Raw genomic sequence first — 13,038 nt, forward strand, 5'->3', positions numbered from 1 at the left:
AGTGTGTGTGTGTCAGTGTGTGTGTGTGTCAGTGTGTGTCTCAGTGTGTGTCTCAGTGTGTGTGTGTGTCAGTGTGTGTGTGTGTGTGTGTGTGTGTCAGTGTGTGTGTGTCAGTGTGTGTGTCTCAGTGTGTGTGTCTCAGTGTGTGTGTCAGTGTGTGTGTCTCAGTGTGTGTGTCTCAGTGTGTGTGTGTGTCTCAGTGTGTGTGTCAGTGTGTGTCTCAGTGTGTGTGTCAGTGTGTGTCTCAGTGTGTGTGTCAGTGTGTGTCTCAGTGTGTGTGTCTCAGTGTGTGTCTCAGTGTGTGTGTCAGTGTGTGTGTGTCAGTGTGTGTGCAGCACCTTCAGCCTGGTGGACATCTGGTATCCCACTGGTTTCTCTGTCTCTCCTCCAGGCCAGATGATCTTCCTCTGAGGATTCATCACCACCTGCAGAGTGAGGAAGAGGAGGAGGAGGAAGAGCGGCCGTCTCACTGACACACAGCCTGACTGAGCGTCCGGCCTCCAGGTGAACCGTACCTGCGTCCCGTTGAACACGCCCACCTGGATGACGCGCCCGGCCTTCTGGTGGTTCAGGATGCTGTAGGTGGCGAAGCGGCGGTCGCCGTCGTCGTTAAACTCGATTCGTCCCGTCAGGCCGTCCGCGTACTTCGATGCCATCAGCACCCTAACGAGCCAATCAGAGAGCAGAACAGCGCGTTCTTCAGGTCAGTGAAGCTGAATAATGGCGATGCGTTTGGAGGCCTGCGAGGAAGAAGAAGAGGATGAAGGGCGACAGGAGCGTTTATGACCCGGTTCTGAACCGCCATCGGACCGGCGAAGCGTCTCCGCTCTCCTCATTTCACCTCCAGCGAACCGAGACGAGCCGCGCTGAGATCACAGCGGTCAGAAATCCCACCATGGAGGCGTTCATTAAATGTGACACGGCGAGGCCTTCAGGGGACGGCAGCGAGCGTCCGACACTCGGCTACCGGCGGGCCGAGCCTTCCCGCCCTCCTAACTGACCGAACAGAACCACCGTTTGGACCGGCCCGGCCCGTCTCGTTGCTCCGCCTGGCTCCAGTCCCTGCAGAGCGGAGGACACGCCGTCCGCCGGGACCGTCGTGCTCCAGCCGTCTCCTCCGTCCTCTCCGGAGTGTCGTGAGCTCAGAGGTTCTGTTTCAGCGCTGCTGCCAAAGCTGCTGAAGAGCTAAAAGTTCTGGACCATTTCGGAACCAGAACTAGTTAAAAAAAATCCTAAAATCAATTGTCATCAATAACAGATCAATCTGCGTCCCATTTGGGATAAACTGGATAAAGATCCAGTTTATCCCAGAAAGGCCTTCAGGTTGATTTGGATCAGAACCTCTCAGGCTGCGTTCACACCAGCCCAGTTTAGCCACTTTAATCTGACTCCAGTCCATCGGTCTAGTCAAAGTCCAGTTCCCTTGGTGAGGTGTGAATGCTAATCGACCTTTGACCTCTGGTCCTCCAAACCTCGGTCTGGGTTCGGTTTGAATGTGAACAGCAACTGGACCATAAACTGCTCCAAAAGCAGGAAGTGGACTATAGCGCAGGGCATTCTGGGTAAATACAACCAAGGATTTCCATCTGGGGAAGAAGGAAGTTGCTCTCAGTGTCTTCAGAGGTTTTTATTGTTCAAGGACGTTCTGTGTTTCTTTGTGCAGCATGTTGAAGTTCTGGTTCCAGCAGAACCGGGCCATCAGGAGGGAAACATTATAAATGTTGAGCCTAACTGTCACGTCTCGGCTAAACAAGAAGGTTTTAGTTTTAAACGTTCTTGTTAAATCAAACTGTAAAACAAAATCATCTGACCCAAAAGCTTGAGGTTAGATTTCCATCAGACGTGGAGCAGTACCGACCGTTTGAAGAGCGGCCCGGTCCGCCAGATGTTGGTGTTCCCCACGCAGCCCTGCGGCGGCTCCGTGATGTTCTCCTTCTCAAACAGCTCCTGCAGGGACTGGGCCACCACGGCCACGGCGTCCGTGATGTGAGCCGACTCGTTCTTCCCGTTGATCAGCTGGAGGCCCAGCAAGCCTGCAGCGTTCACACACACACACACACACACACACACACACACACACACACAATCACACACAATCACACACACACACAATCACACACACACAGCAAGACGTTAGACTGGATTCGTCCTCATTCACTCGCTCTGAGACACTTTAATTAACTCTGTAATTCAGACACTCTCGGGGCTTCAGGCGTCAGGTCAGTGTTCAGTAACACCAAACTGCATGCTGGGAGTTCACGCTCACAATCACCACCATTTGTCTCAGGGTAGAAAGTCCCACTGAGACATTCTGAAGCGCGGCTGGTGATTTCCTTCAGCAGACTCGTCACATCTGTCCTCCAGCTGAGCCTCAGCTAACACTGTTAGCATCATCAGAGCTAATTTACGTCAGCCGACGGAGATCCAGAGCAATAAGATTTGTTCCCATTGGGACCAGTTAAGATTCAACTACAACTATTTGTGGGAAACTATAAACAGCTGGACATGCTAACATGATTACGCTTTTGGATTAAATTATTTCCCTGCTAACTTATCCACTGCACGAACCTTACAGGTAAACCTATCAGTGCTATCAGAACCAGTGCTAGCATCCCCAACACATAAAACTGAAATAAGAAGAATTTTAAAGAAATTATACCATTTTTAGAGACAACTAACTAACCAACACATTTAGTAAAACCAGTGAAACTATATGAATACTTTCTGGTGGAGAATAAAATGGGACACGCCCAGCATGCTAGTAACGCCTAGCTAAACAACTAGACAGGACAACATTTTTCTTCTAAACTAGGCTGATGTATGTTTTACCAGTCCAACAAACTGGAACATGTTGTAAAAACTGACTGTAAGAACAGTGACCAATGCTAGCACTGCTAGCGGGACGTTGCTAAGTTAGCTGAAGCAGCAAATGCAGGCCTTTTTCTTTCATACTGTCAAACGAGTCTGTTGAAGAACAACAACAGCAAAATCCAAAATGTCACAGTTCAGCCTGGTGGGTTTCTTTTCAGGAAACTGGTTCAGAGCCAGGAGGAGTTAATGCCCAAATCTAACAGAAACATGTCATCATTTACTTATCAAAAATAACCCATAGTACCACAACACCACAGGGTCCAGACTGGTGACGGAGAATCGATGGCGTGGGTCGGTTCTGCAGCCACAAGACCGGGTCACCTTCCACCAAACGGTGGAGGTTAACTACTAGAACTACAGCATCTGATCTACTGGATCATCTGAAACAGCCCTGTAGAGAAACCTCCAACCTGCTGAAGCAGAGACAAACGGCAGATCAGCAGCACTTTGAGAGAAACTATGAAGGATCTTTCTCATCACATTGACTTCCAATGTGTTGAAAACATCACTTCCCTTCTCAAAGTGCAGCAGCTGGTTGGCAAGGATGTTCGCCAGAGCAACTCAAACCACAGCAGGAGAGCAGAGGCCCATTACTCAGCAGCCAGAGATCCAGCTCAGGATGGAAAATGTCTCCGAATCAGGAGGTCAAATGTTCAGGACACCAGGATGTCTTAGGCTCAGGGTATCAGGGCATCGAGGTGTCGGGGTATCAGGGCATCGAGGTGTCGGGGTATCAGGGCATCGAGGTGTCGGGGTATCAGGGCATCGAGGTGTCGGGGTATCAGGGCATCGAGGGGTCGGGGTATCAGGGCATCGAGGTGTCGGGGTATCAGGGCATCGAGGTGTCGGGGTATCAGGGCATCGAGGTGTCGGGGTATCAGGGCAATGGGTTACCAGACACAGTTTTGTCTGTTTTGTAGGATGAAATCAACAAAAGACGCTTCCATCCTGTCTGAAGGGAACTTTGTTCTCCTGGCCCTCTGAGTAATCAGCTGAAACAATAAGCTCCGCCCCCAGCCTCCATGTTGAAGAGGTGGGAGGGGCCTTTATTGACTCCAAGCATCAGGCAGAAAACAGGAAGCAGCAGAGGCATCTTACCCATGTTCGATTGGATACGCGTCACGGTAACCTCAGCAACAACCCCCCCAACACACACACACACCTGAACATCAACCCCCCCAACCCTCCCATGAATCGGCCCCTGTGATTGGCTCGTATACTGTGAGAACGGGCAGAAGACACACACTATAGAAATGAAACAGAAAGATGTTAGACACATTGAAAGCCACAGGAACAACGGAGAACGAGTGGTTGGGAACCTTTAAACACGTCTCCACCGCCGCCGGATGTTTAAACGTTCAACCAGCAACCAGAAGAACCAGAGACAACAAGAAGCTCAGTGACAGAGAGGAAGAGGAGGAGGCTTCCTTCATCAGAGATCCTCAGCAGAGAGAGAGAGAGAGAGCAGCTGTGTTTCCATCCAACCCTGGAGCAGCTCAGCAGGAATCACCCAGAGGTGAACCAGCAACCTCCTGATATCATGAGAAAACGTTTGGAGTTGAACCAAAGCTCTGACATCCAGTCCAGTCCCGACTGGAGTTCAGACAGTGACTGGCCCTTTAAGGGAAGCTCCTCAGCCATCCACACCTGTCCTGACTCCGTCATCTCCTTCCTCAGCAGGTAGAGCACAACCTGGTTCAGTTCTAGTCCTGGACAACCGTCTGACCCATGGAGGACGGTCCCAGTCCTCCAGGGTTGGTGTCCTGCAACGCTTAGCCGTGTCTCTGCTTCAACACACCTGAGGTCAATGCTCAGCTCGTTAGCAGGACTCTGGGGAGCCTGACTGCGTCAGCCATGTCGCTGAGGCCAGTCGCACCTGGAGCACGTTTAGGACCTGCAGGACCCGGCCCTTAAGGACTGGGACTGACCAAACCAGGTCCAAACTGGTCCAGTGCAGCTGCGGGTCAAAGCTGCATCGTGAAGCATCCATCACGATGGAGTGATGGATGCTTCCATCCATCACTCCATCGTGAGTGATGGATGGAAGCAGAGCTGAAGACAGAGAGAGAAAAAGAGATGAAGAGGAGGAAGACGAGGAAGGCATTACCATCAGGAGCTTCACTCAGAGCTTTCCCGCTCATCTCCCGCTCTCCGACCAGCCAGACGTAGCCAGAACCGGTCATGTTGAGCTGACGGGCCGCTTTGTACACGGCCATGGCTTCATCCTCACTGCAAGCACACAGAGACAGACAGGAAGTTAACAAACACAAACAGGAAGTTAACAAACACAAACAGGAAGTTAACAAACACAAACAGGAAGTTAACAAACACAAACAGGAAGTACTAGCTTCCGCGTGGGAGGAGTTTGGAGAGGCCATGGAGAAAGACTTCCATATGGCTTCAAGGCGATTCTGGTCCACCATCCGGCGTCTCAGGAGGGGGAAGCAGTGCAGCACCAACACTGTCTACAGTGGGGACGGTGTGCTGCTGACCTCAACTCGGTACATTGTAGGCCGGTGGGCAGAATACTTCGAAGACCTCCTCAATCCCACCGACATGCCTTCTATTGTGGAAGCTGAGCCTGGGGACTCTGGGTTGGGCTCTCCAATCTCTGGGGTCGAGGTCGCCGAGGTGGTCAAAAAGCTCCTCGGTGGCAGGGCCCCGGGGGGGGATGAGATCCGCCTGGAGTTCCTCAAGACTCTGGATGTTGTAGGATTGTGTTGGCTAACTCAACTCTGCAATATCACATGGACATCGGGGGCAGTTCCCCTGGATTGGCAGACCGGGGTGGTGGTCCCCCTGTTCAAAAAGGGGGACCGGAGGGTGTGCTCCAATTACCGGGGGGTCACACTCTTAAGCCTCCCTGGCAAGGTCTATTCGGGGGTTCTGGAGAGGAGGGTCCGTCGGATTGTTGAACCTCGGATTCAGGAAGAGCAGTGTGGTTCTGGTTCTGGAACACTGGACCAGCTCTACACCCTCAGCAGGTCCTGGAGGGTTCTGGGAGTTCGCCCAACCAGTCTACATGTGTTTTGTGGACTTGGAGAAGGCGTTCGACCGTGTCCCTCGGGGAGCCCTGTGGGGGGTTCTCCGGGAGTATGGGGTACCGGGCTCCTTGATACGGGCTGTCAGGTCCCTGTAGGACCGGTGTCAGAGTCTGGTCCACATTGCCGGCAGTAAGTTGGGCTCGTTTCCGGTGAGAGTTGGACTCTGCCACGGCTGCCCTTTGTCACCGATTCTGTTCATTACTTTTATGGACAGAATCTCTGGACCAGCCAAGGTGTTGAGGGGATCCGTTTTGGTGGCCTTAGGATCAAATCTCTGCTTTTTGCGGATGATGTGGTCCTTTTGGCTTCATCGGGTCGTGATCTGCAGCTCTCGCTGGAGCGGTTCACAGCCGAGTGTGAAGCGGCTGGGATGGCGATCAGTGCCTCCAAATCCGAGGCCTTGGTCTTGAGCCGGAAAAGGGTAGAGTGCCTTCTCCGGGTCAGGGGGGATGTCCTGCCCCAAGTGGAGGAGTTCAAGTATCTCGGGATCTTGTTCACGAATAGGGGAAGAAGGGAGCGGGAGATCGACAGGCGGATTGGCGCAGTGTCTGCCGTCAAGCGGGCGCTGTACCGGTCCGTCGTGGTGAAGAGAGAGCTGAGCCAAAAAGCGAAGCTCTCGATTTACCGGTCGATCTACGCCCCACTGGTCATGAGCTTTGGGTCATGACCGAAAGAACGAGATCATGGATACAAGCGGCCGAAATGGGTTTTCTCCGTAGGGTGTCTGGACTCTCCATTAGAGAGAGAAGCTCAGTCATCCAGGAGGGACTCAGAGTAGAGCTGCTGCTCCTTCACATCGAGAGGGTCCAGTTGAGGAGCATCTGGTCAGGATGCCTCCTGGACGCCTCCCTGGTGAGGAGTTCATGTCCCACCAGGAGGAGGGGAAACCCAGGACACTCTGGAGGGACGATGTCTCTCTGCTGGCCTGGGAACACCTTGAGATTCCTGGAGGAGCTGGAAGAAGAGGATGGGGAGGGAAGACTGGGCCTCCCTTCTAACCCAACATGACAGTTAGCATCTTAACATTAAATCAAATCAAATCTAATTTTATTTGTACAGCACATTTCAGCAGCAAGGCATTTCAAAGAGCTTTACATCAAATCAAACACAAAAACACAATGAAACATAGAATCAACAATAAAAACACAACATCAAGTCAGATTCCATCAATAAATTTATAATTGATTACGTTTCAAATAAAACTCTAAACAAGTGGGTTTTTAGTTGAGATTTAAAGGAAGTCAGTGTTTCAGCTGTTTTACAGTTTTCTGGAAGTTTGTTCCAGATTTTTGGTGCATAGATGCTAAAAGCTGCTTCTCCTCGTTTGGTTCTGGTTCTGGGGATGCAGAGCAGAACCAGAACCAGAACCTGAGAGTTCTGGAAGGTTGATACAACAGCAGCAGATCTTTAATGTATTGTGGTGCTAAACCATTCAGTGATTTATAAACTAACAACAGTATTTTAAAGTCTATTCTTTGAGCGACAGGGAGCCAGTGGAGGGACTTTAAAACTGGTGTTATGTGCTCTATCTTCCTGGTTTTAGTGAGAACTCCAGCAGCAGCATTCTGGATCAGCTGCAGCTGTTTGATTGATTTGTTGGACAGACCTGTGAAGACGCCGTTACAATAATCAATACGACTGAAGATAAACACATGGATGAGTTTCTGTAGATCTGGCTGAGACATTAGTCCTTTAATCCTGGAAATGTTCTTCAGGTGATAGAAGGCCGACTTTGTAACTGTCTTTATGTGGCTCTGAATGTTCAGGTCAGAGTCCATCACTACTTCCAGGTTTCAGGCTGATCGCTGGTTTTTAGTTGTAATAATTAGCATCCTTCTAAACATGAGCTCTGTTTTTGGAACATTTTTATGATGTGACAAAAGCACAAGAAATTTAGTTCTTTGTGCTCAAACTTGAGTTCTGACTCTGATTAGAACCTGAAACCACAAACACATTTTTAATTCAAATTAAATTTGAATTATGATTTTATTACTCAGTCGTCGTCAGTGTTCCCATTTTTAGCAAAGTGTCGGTTTGATTTTCAATAAACTCTTAAAAGGAGTTCAATTAGCTGAGATACGGATTGATTTATGATTCCTGATGAGCAGCAGCTGCTACCGGCCCCGGCCTCAGGGTGGCGCTCACCTGGCCGACAGGATGATGACTCGGGCCTCCAGGTCCTTGGCCTCCAGCAGCAGCGCCGTCAGGTTGGTGTCCTGGCTGAACAGCAACACCTTCTCCGCCTGGAGGACCGCGGCGCCGACGGACCGGGACCAGCGAGGGACAGGAAGAGACACGGCAGAACAACACCACACAACACATCATAGGACAGGAATCATTAGCTCCGGGATCCGCCTCCCTCATGACCAACCCGACCCCCAGCAGCGACCATGCTGCCATTGGAGGAGGACGGAGCAAACAGACGGAGGCAGAACGAGTCAAAGATCTGCTGAACTGAAAGGAAACTCAAAGGCAAAATAAGGGAGGGCGTGGTGGGACATGCAAACTGACTCCAACCAACCAACCAATCAGGGACGTGCATGTTAGAGCGCGCTGATGCAACTGCAACTTAAAAAAAGGTTGGAGTGGAGAGAAGGAGGAGAGAGTGGTTCATTTCTCAACAGAAAGGGAGGAGTGAAGGGATCCTGGAGGGCAGAGGTCGTCAGCCAAGCATCAGCCTGGCTGCATGCAACCCTTCACATGAGGAAAACCGGGGAGGAAGAGGAGGGAGAGGAAGGGCGTCTCTCCTGGCAGTGCGAACCCATTCTTTGTGTGCAGGAGTCATGAAAAACCAAACGAAAAGAGATGTGGAGAGAAGACGTGCCACCGGGACAGGAGTCTGTCTCTGGAGCCGGGTTGGGTCTGGGCGGGGCTAACTGGTGCCGGCTACTGGGCGAGCTCAGAGATTGGTTGGGCGGCGTGCATCATTTCACCATGCAAGTTTATACCTTGGGTGTTCTCCTGAAGTCAAAGTTCTGTTGGTCGAGGTTTTCATAGTTCCTGTTTTTAGTCTGACAGTGATGTGCAGAGAAAATATGCAGACAGAGATTATAGACAGCAAAGCATCAACAATGATTCTTCTTCTGCTTCACGACGGAGTCAGAGGCAAACACATAGAGCCACATCAGCAACCAGTGCGATATCAGCTGTAATATCTGCCTGTGACCTTTAACCTTTTGGGTGATGTCATTAGTGTCCAGTGTAACATGAACAGAACAAAACCATAATACCTGAAATACATTAGTCGATGTTTCCATGGCAATATGATCACCGTATCGATTTACAATCAGAAATAAAGGTTCAATGTTGATCAGGTTTGTTTTTATCGTCACGTTTTCTCTGCTGTTCTGCTTCAACGAGGTTCATGCTGGTAGTTTCCTGGTTCTGGTTCCAAACCGGACCAAACCAAGTTCTGGCCCAGTCAAAGTAATAGCTCAGATAGTTCAGTTCCTCACCGGCAGCTCATCACTTACAGACAACAGTCCCAGCAGGCAGTGGTGGCCACCGCTAACAGAAAAGCTAGCTAATGCTTGTTTAGAGTTTCATTTGAAACATAATCAATTGCAAGTTTATTGACAGAATCTGACTTGATGTTGTTTTTATTGTTGATTCTGTTTCATTGTGTTTCTGTGTTTGATTTGATGTAAAGCTCTTTGAAACGCCTTGATGCTGAAATGTGTTATACTAATAAAATTTGATTTGATTTGATGCACTGATCATAAACGTTAGCTCAGCTGATGCTAAAATGCTAATCATAAACATTATCTCTGTTGACTCTGAAGAGCCATTTCTACATAGTAATGGGTGAAAGCTAATGCTAAAGTGCTAATCGTAAAGAGCTAACCCCCATGCTGAGGAGGATCCGGCTCTCAATACTTTTTATATCTGTGAATTTTTGCCTGAATTTGTTTAATTAAGAAATACATGCTTGTTTTTCTTTTATTTTTTTTATACTTGTAATTTGTAAAGTTTAATTAAAAAACAGATAAGAGCAGAAATGAAGTTGTCGCGTAGACTGACTTCAAGATAGGAGCATGAATATAAACGTCCAACTACTAGAAGAATTCTGATTTCTTCTTTGAAAATTATGGTCTGGAAAAATTCATGTCGCGTAAGCTAAGTGTGGTAAACATTGTCAAAGCTATCAAAAATGCTAAAGCACCAAGTGAAAAATTAGCTCTGCTGTTAGCGGGCTAGCAGGAGTCTGTCCTGGAGGGTCAGCAGTGTTTTGACTGGAGGTTTGGTCTCATCGGACAGTTTGGGTCCAATCGGAGCCCAAAGAACGGTTTCATCTCAACCGTACCGGAAGCTCAAGTTGTTTCTGATAACCGCTGAATCCGAGGAAACATCTGACTGACCGCTCCATAAAACCTGCATAGCTGCTGGTAAGATACTGACGGCTCATAAATACTTCACAGAACATCGGTTAGGAAATCTGAGCCAGGCCTCCACCACATTATTCATAATTTACGCCCCTCAGTAACACAACATGAGGTCACTGCTGCTGTATTTGTTCTGCATGAAGAGATCATTTTAAACATCCTGGGGGCATCCGGCCGTCCAACCCGAGCGGAGCCGAGTTTACAGCTGCTGGACCTGCAGGATGATCCGTGGCTCTCCTGTTTGCTCTCAGGTGTAAATCTCCCTCTGGGTTCTGGCTGCAGGTGTGCAGACAGCAGGAATATTTTTAGATGGGTTCACCTGTCGAACTGATTTATAATGAAAACCTTCAGAAGAGATGATTCGGTCCAAACAGACCTCAGCAGGAAAACTCAGATCCGTCCTGTTAACAAGCTGCGACTTCCAGCCCTGATGCTAATGTGCTGCGGCGGGGCAGTACCCTTCATGAACATGAAGTGCCATTGTTCTGGGCTTTTATTCTGAAGGGTTTCAAAATAAAAGCCATCCTAACAGAGAGCGACCAGAACCGAGCCAGTACCATCAAACGGACCGGACCGCCAGGCCACTGTGATCTGGGTCAAAGGTCATCCGTGCCATATCCGGGTCCCTTTCTCCCCAGAACGTGTCCGTGTTGCTGGGCTGCAGCTCTGCTCACCGACTTCAGCCAGAATATTCTTCCTGCTCTGACCTCCTGACCTTTAACCTCTCAGTTTAGCAGCGCCCCCTGCCCAGCCGACTGTAACTGGAGGTTAGATCAGTTAGTCTGAGCTCAGCGGGTCCCTGACCTCCTCCTGTCGTACTTCCTGTCGCCAGCGGCGACACGAAGCAGACGTGACGGACAGCCGGAAGCGGCTGAGGTGTGTTTGCGCGGCTCTGATCTCCGTCAGTCGAGGTGATGAGAAACCAGACAGCAGATGGAGCTGAAGGACTGAAACCATGCCATGAGTCCACAGAGAGAAGAAGAATCAGCTCAACTCAAAGACGATGAAACAAAGAGTCAAACCTCCACCAAGACTAGCAGGTCCGTGCTCTACCTGGACCCGCTGGTCCAGGTCAAACCACCAAGTTCAGTTTTTAGAGAAACTGGTCTCGATTTGGATCAGCGTGTTCCAGAACAGACAAACCTGAAGTCTAAAAGAACCGTACCAGTCAGTACCAGTAAGTCCAGAGAAGAGACCAGCGTGTCCCATAGAGACGGTATAAACCCATGAGGTGAGCTGCCTGGACCGAGACCAGAACCTGACAGTAATCTACATCTGTTAAACCAATAAGATTCCTTAAAGAAACTGTAAAAGTCCTGATCCTGGAGGAACCTAGACACCAACCTGAGAGCCGAAACCACTAGAAGTAAAGACGCCCCATCACAGCTTCGCTAAGAGCAGAGGTTCCAGTCCAAAGTTTTCAGAGTCCAAACCAGTGGCTTCCAGTGTCAGTAAGACCGTCAGTAACAGGCTGCAGAGGTCCAGAGATAAGTCCGGCCAGCCAACCGTTTAAATCAGTGGGTTCTGGTCAAGACCAGCAATCAAGAACCAGAATAATGTTAATCAGGACAACAGTCAGCAACTTTCCACAAGGTCTCAAAATCAGCAGGTCCAAGATCAACACCAGTTTCTGTCAAGACTGCCACACACAAAACAAAGCTGGGCAAGTCTGATAGGAAAGACTATTTGCTTTTCTATCGGACCTGCCAATGTTACGAGTCAGAACCAACAGCTTTAAAGACAACACCGGGATCATCGAGAGTCAGAACAAAGGAATCCTGGACAAGTTCAACAGATCTGGACTTTCTGCCATAAAGGCCAAAGTTCAGTTCATCAGGTCAGAGCAAACGATCCAAAGTCAACTCTAGAAAGTCTCAATCAAAACCTACAGACCCAGAATCAAGACCAGCAAGTCCAGAAGAACAATCCACATGTCAAGCTAGTCAGGTCCAGAGAAAGCAACTTTCAGCCCAGTCTCAACACCATCAGTCCACTCTGGTCTGCACGTCCAGAACCAAAACCATTCTGTACCATCAACAAATCAAAAGGGAAACTCTGATGTTCAGAGTGAGGACCAACGGGTTACAACCAGCAGGACAGAAGAACCAGCCGTCCTTTCAAAGGAAGGTCCAGTTGGTTCCGGTTCACATGTAGCCTGAAGTCCAAAGTCATTACCAACAGGTAGTCTAAACCAGAACGAGGACCAGTAAAACCAGTAGGGTTGTTGGGTCCAAATTGTCAAAACCATAGAACATGTTTCAAACATAAACATTTACAAACAGATATTGTTTTATAAGAGAAACAATAAATACCGACAGAAAAAACAGTCAAATTTAATCTGAACAAGCATCATGACGCGTTTCTCCGGGTCTGGATTTCAGAACGGATCAGAACTTCAGAAACCAGGAAGAAGACTGGTGTCACTTCCTGCAGCAGTTCTCTCTCTGAATAACATCCGAGCCTTATGAAAGCAACCGGACCGCGGCGCTGTCCGACTCGCTCCGTCTCCCTGATCCATGGAAACAAACCAGCCGGTAAACAACCTTGGTGGAGATCAACAGAATCATCCTGAACGAACAGGAAGCTGATGATGGAGAAGCTGAGATGACGCGTCCAGCAGGAAGTCAGGAAGATGATGGAGGGATGAAGAACGAGGGAAGATGAGGTATAGATCCATGGACGATAGACGGGTTGAGGCAGAGATGGAGGACTGAAAGAAAACCGCTGGGTTTGATGAAGGC

At 49.2% G+C, this 13,038-nt stretch overlaps 1 protein-coding gene across 4 annotated transcripts in view; it reads right to left on the bottom strand.

The window, feature by feature from the left end:
* grin1b (glutamate receptor, ionotropic, N-methyl D-aspartate 1b) overlaps nt 1–13,038 on the bottom strand; it is a 42,366-nt gene that overhangs the window by 16,250 nt on the left and 13,078 nt on the right. For 2 of the 4 annotated variants that reach the window (XM_044112288.1, XM_044112286.1), the window contains exons 5-10: nt 8,864–8,926; nt 8,061–8,158; nt 4,979–5,100; nt 1,859–2,033; nt 516–663; nt 339–425 (exon numbers count right to left, since the gene is read on the bottom strand). In XM_044112288.1, the coding sequence (XP_043968223.1) occupies nt 339–425; nt 516–663; nt 1,859–2,033; nt 4,979–5,100; nt 8,061–8,158; nt 8,864–8,926 (693 nt within the window). The remainder of the gene's footprint in view (nt 1–338; nt 426–515; nt 664–1,858; nt 2,034–4,978; nt 5,101–8,060; nt 8,159–8,863; nt 8,927–13,038) is intronic. The other 2 variants (XM_044112289.1, XM_044112287.1) reach the window with 1 other exon arrangement.

Source organism: Gambusia affinis, linkage group LG03 (assembly GCF_019740435.1).
Source record: "Gambusia affinis linkage group LG03, SWU_Gaff_1.0, whole genome shotgun sequence".
Taxonomy (NCBI): Eukaryota; Metazoa; Chordata; class Actinopteri; order Cyprinodontiformes; family Poeciliidae; genus Gambusia; species Gambusia affinis.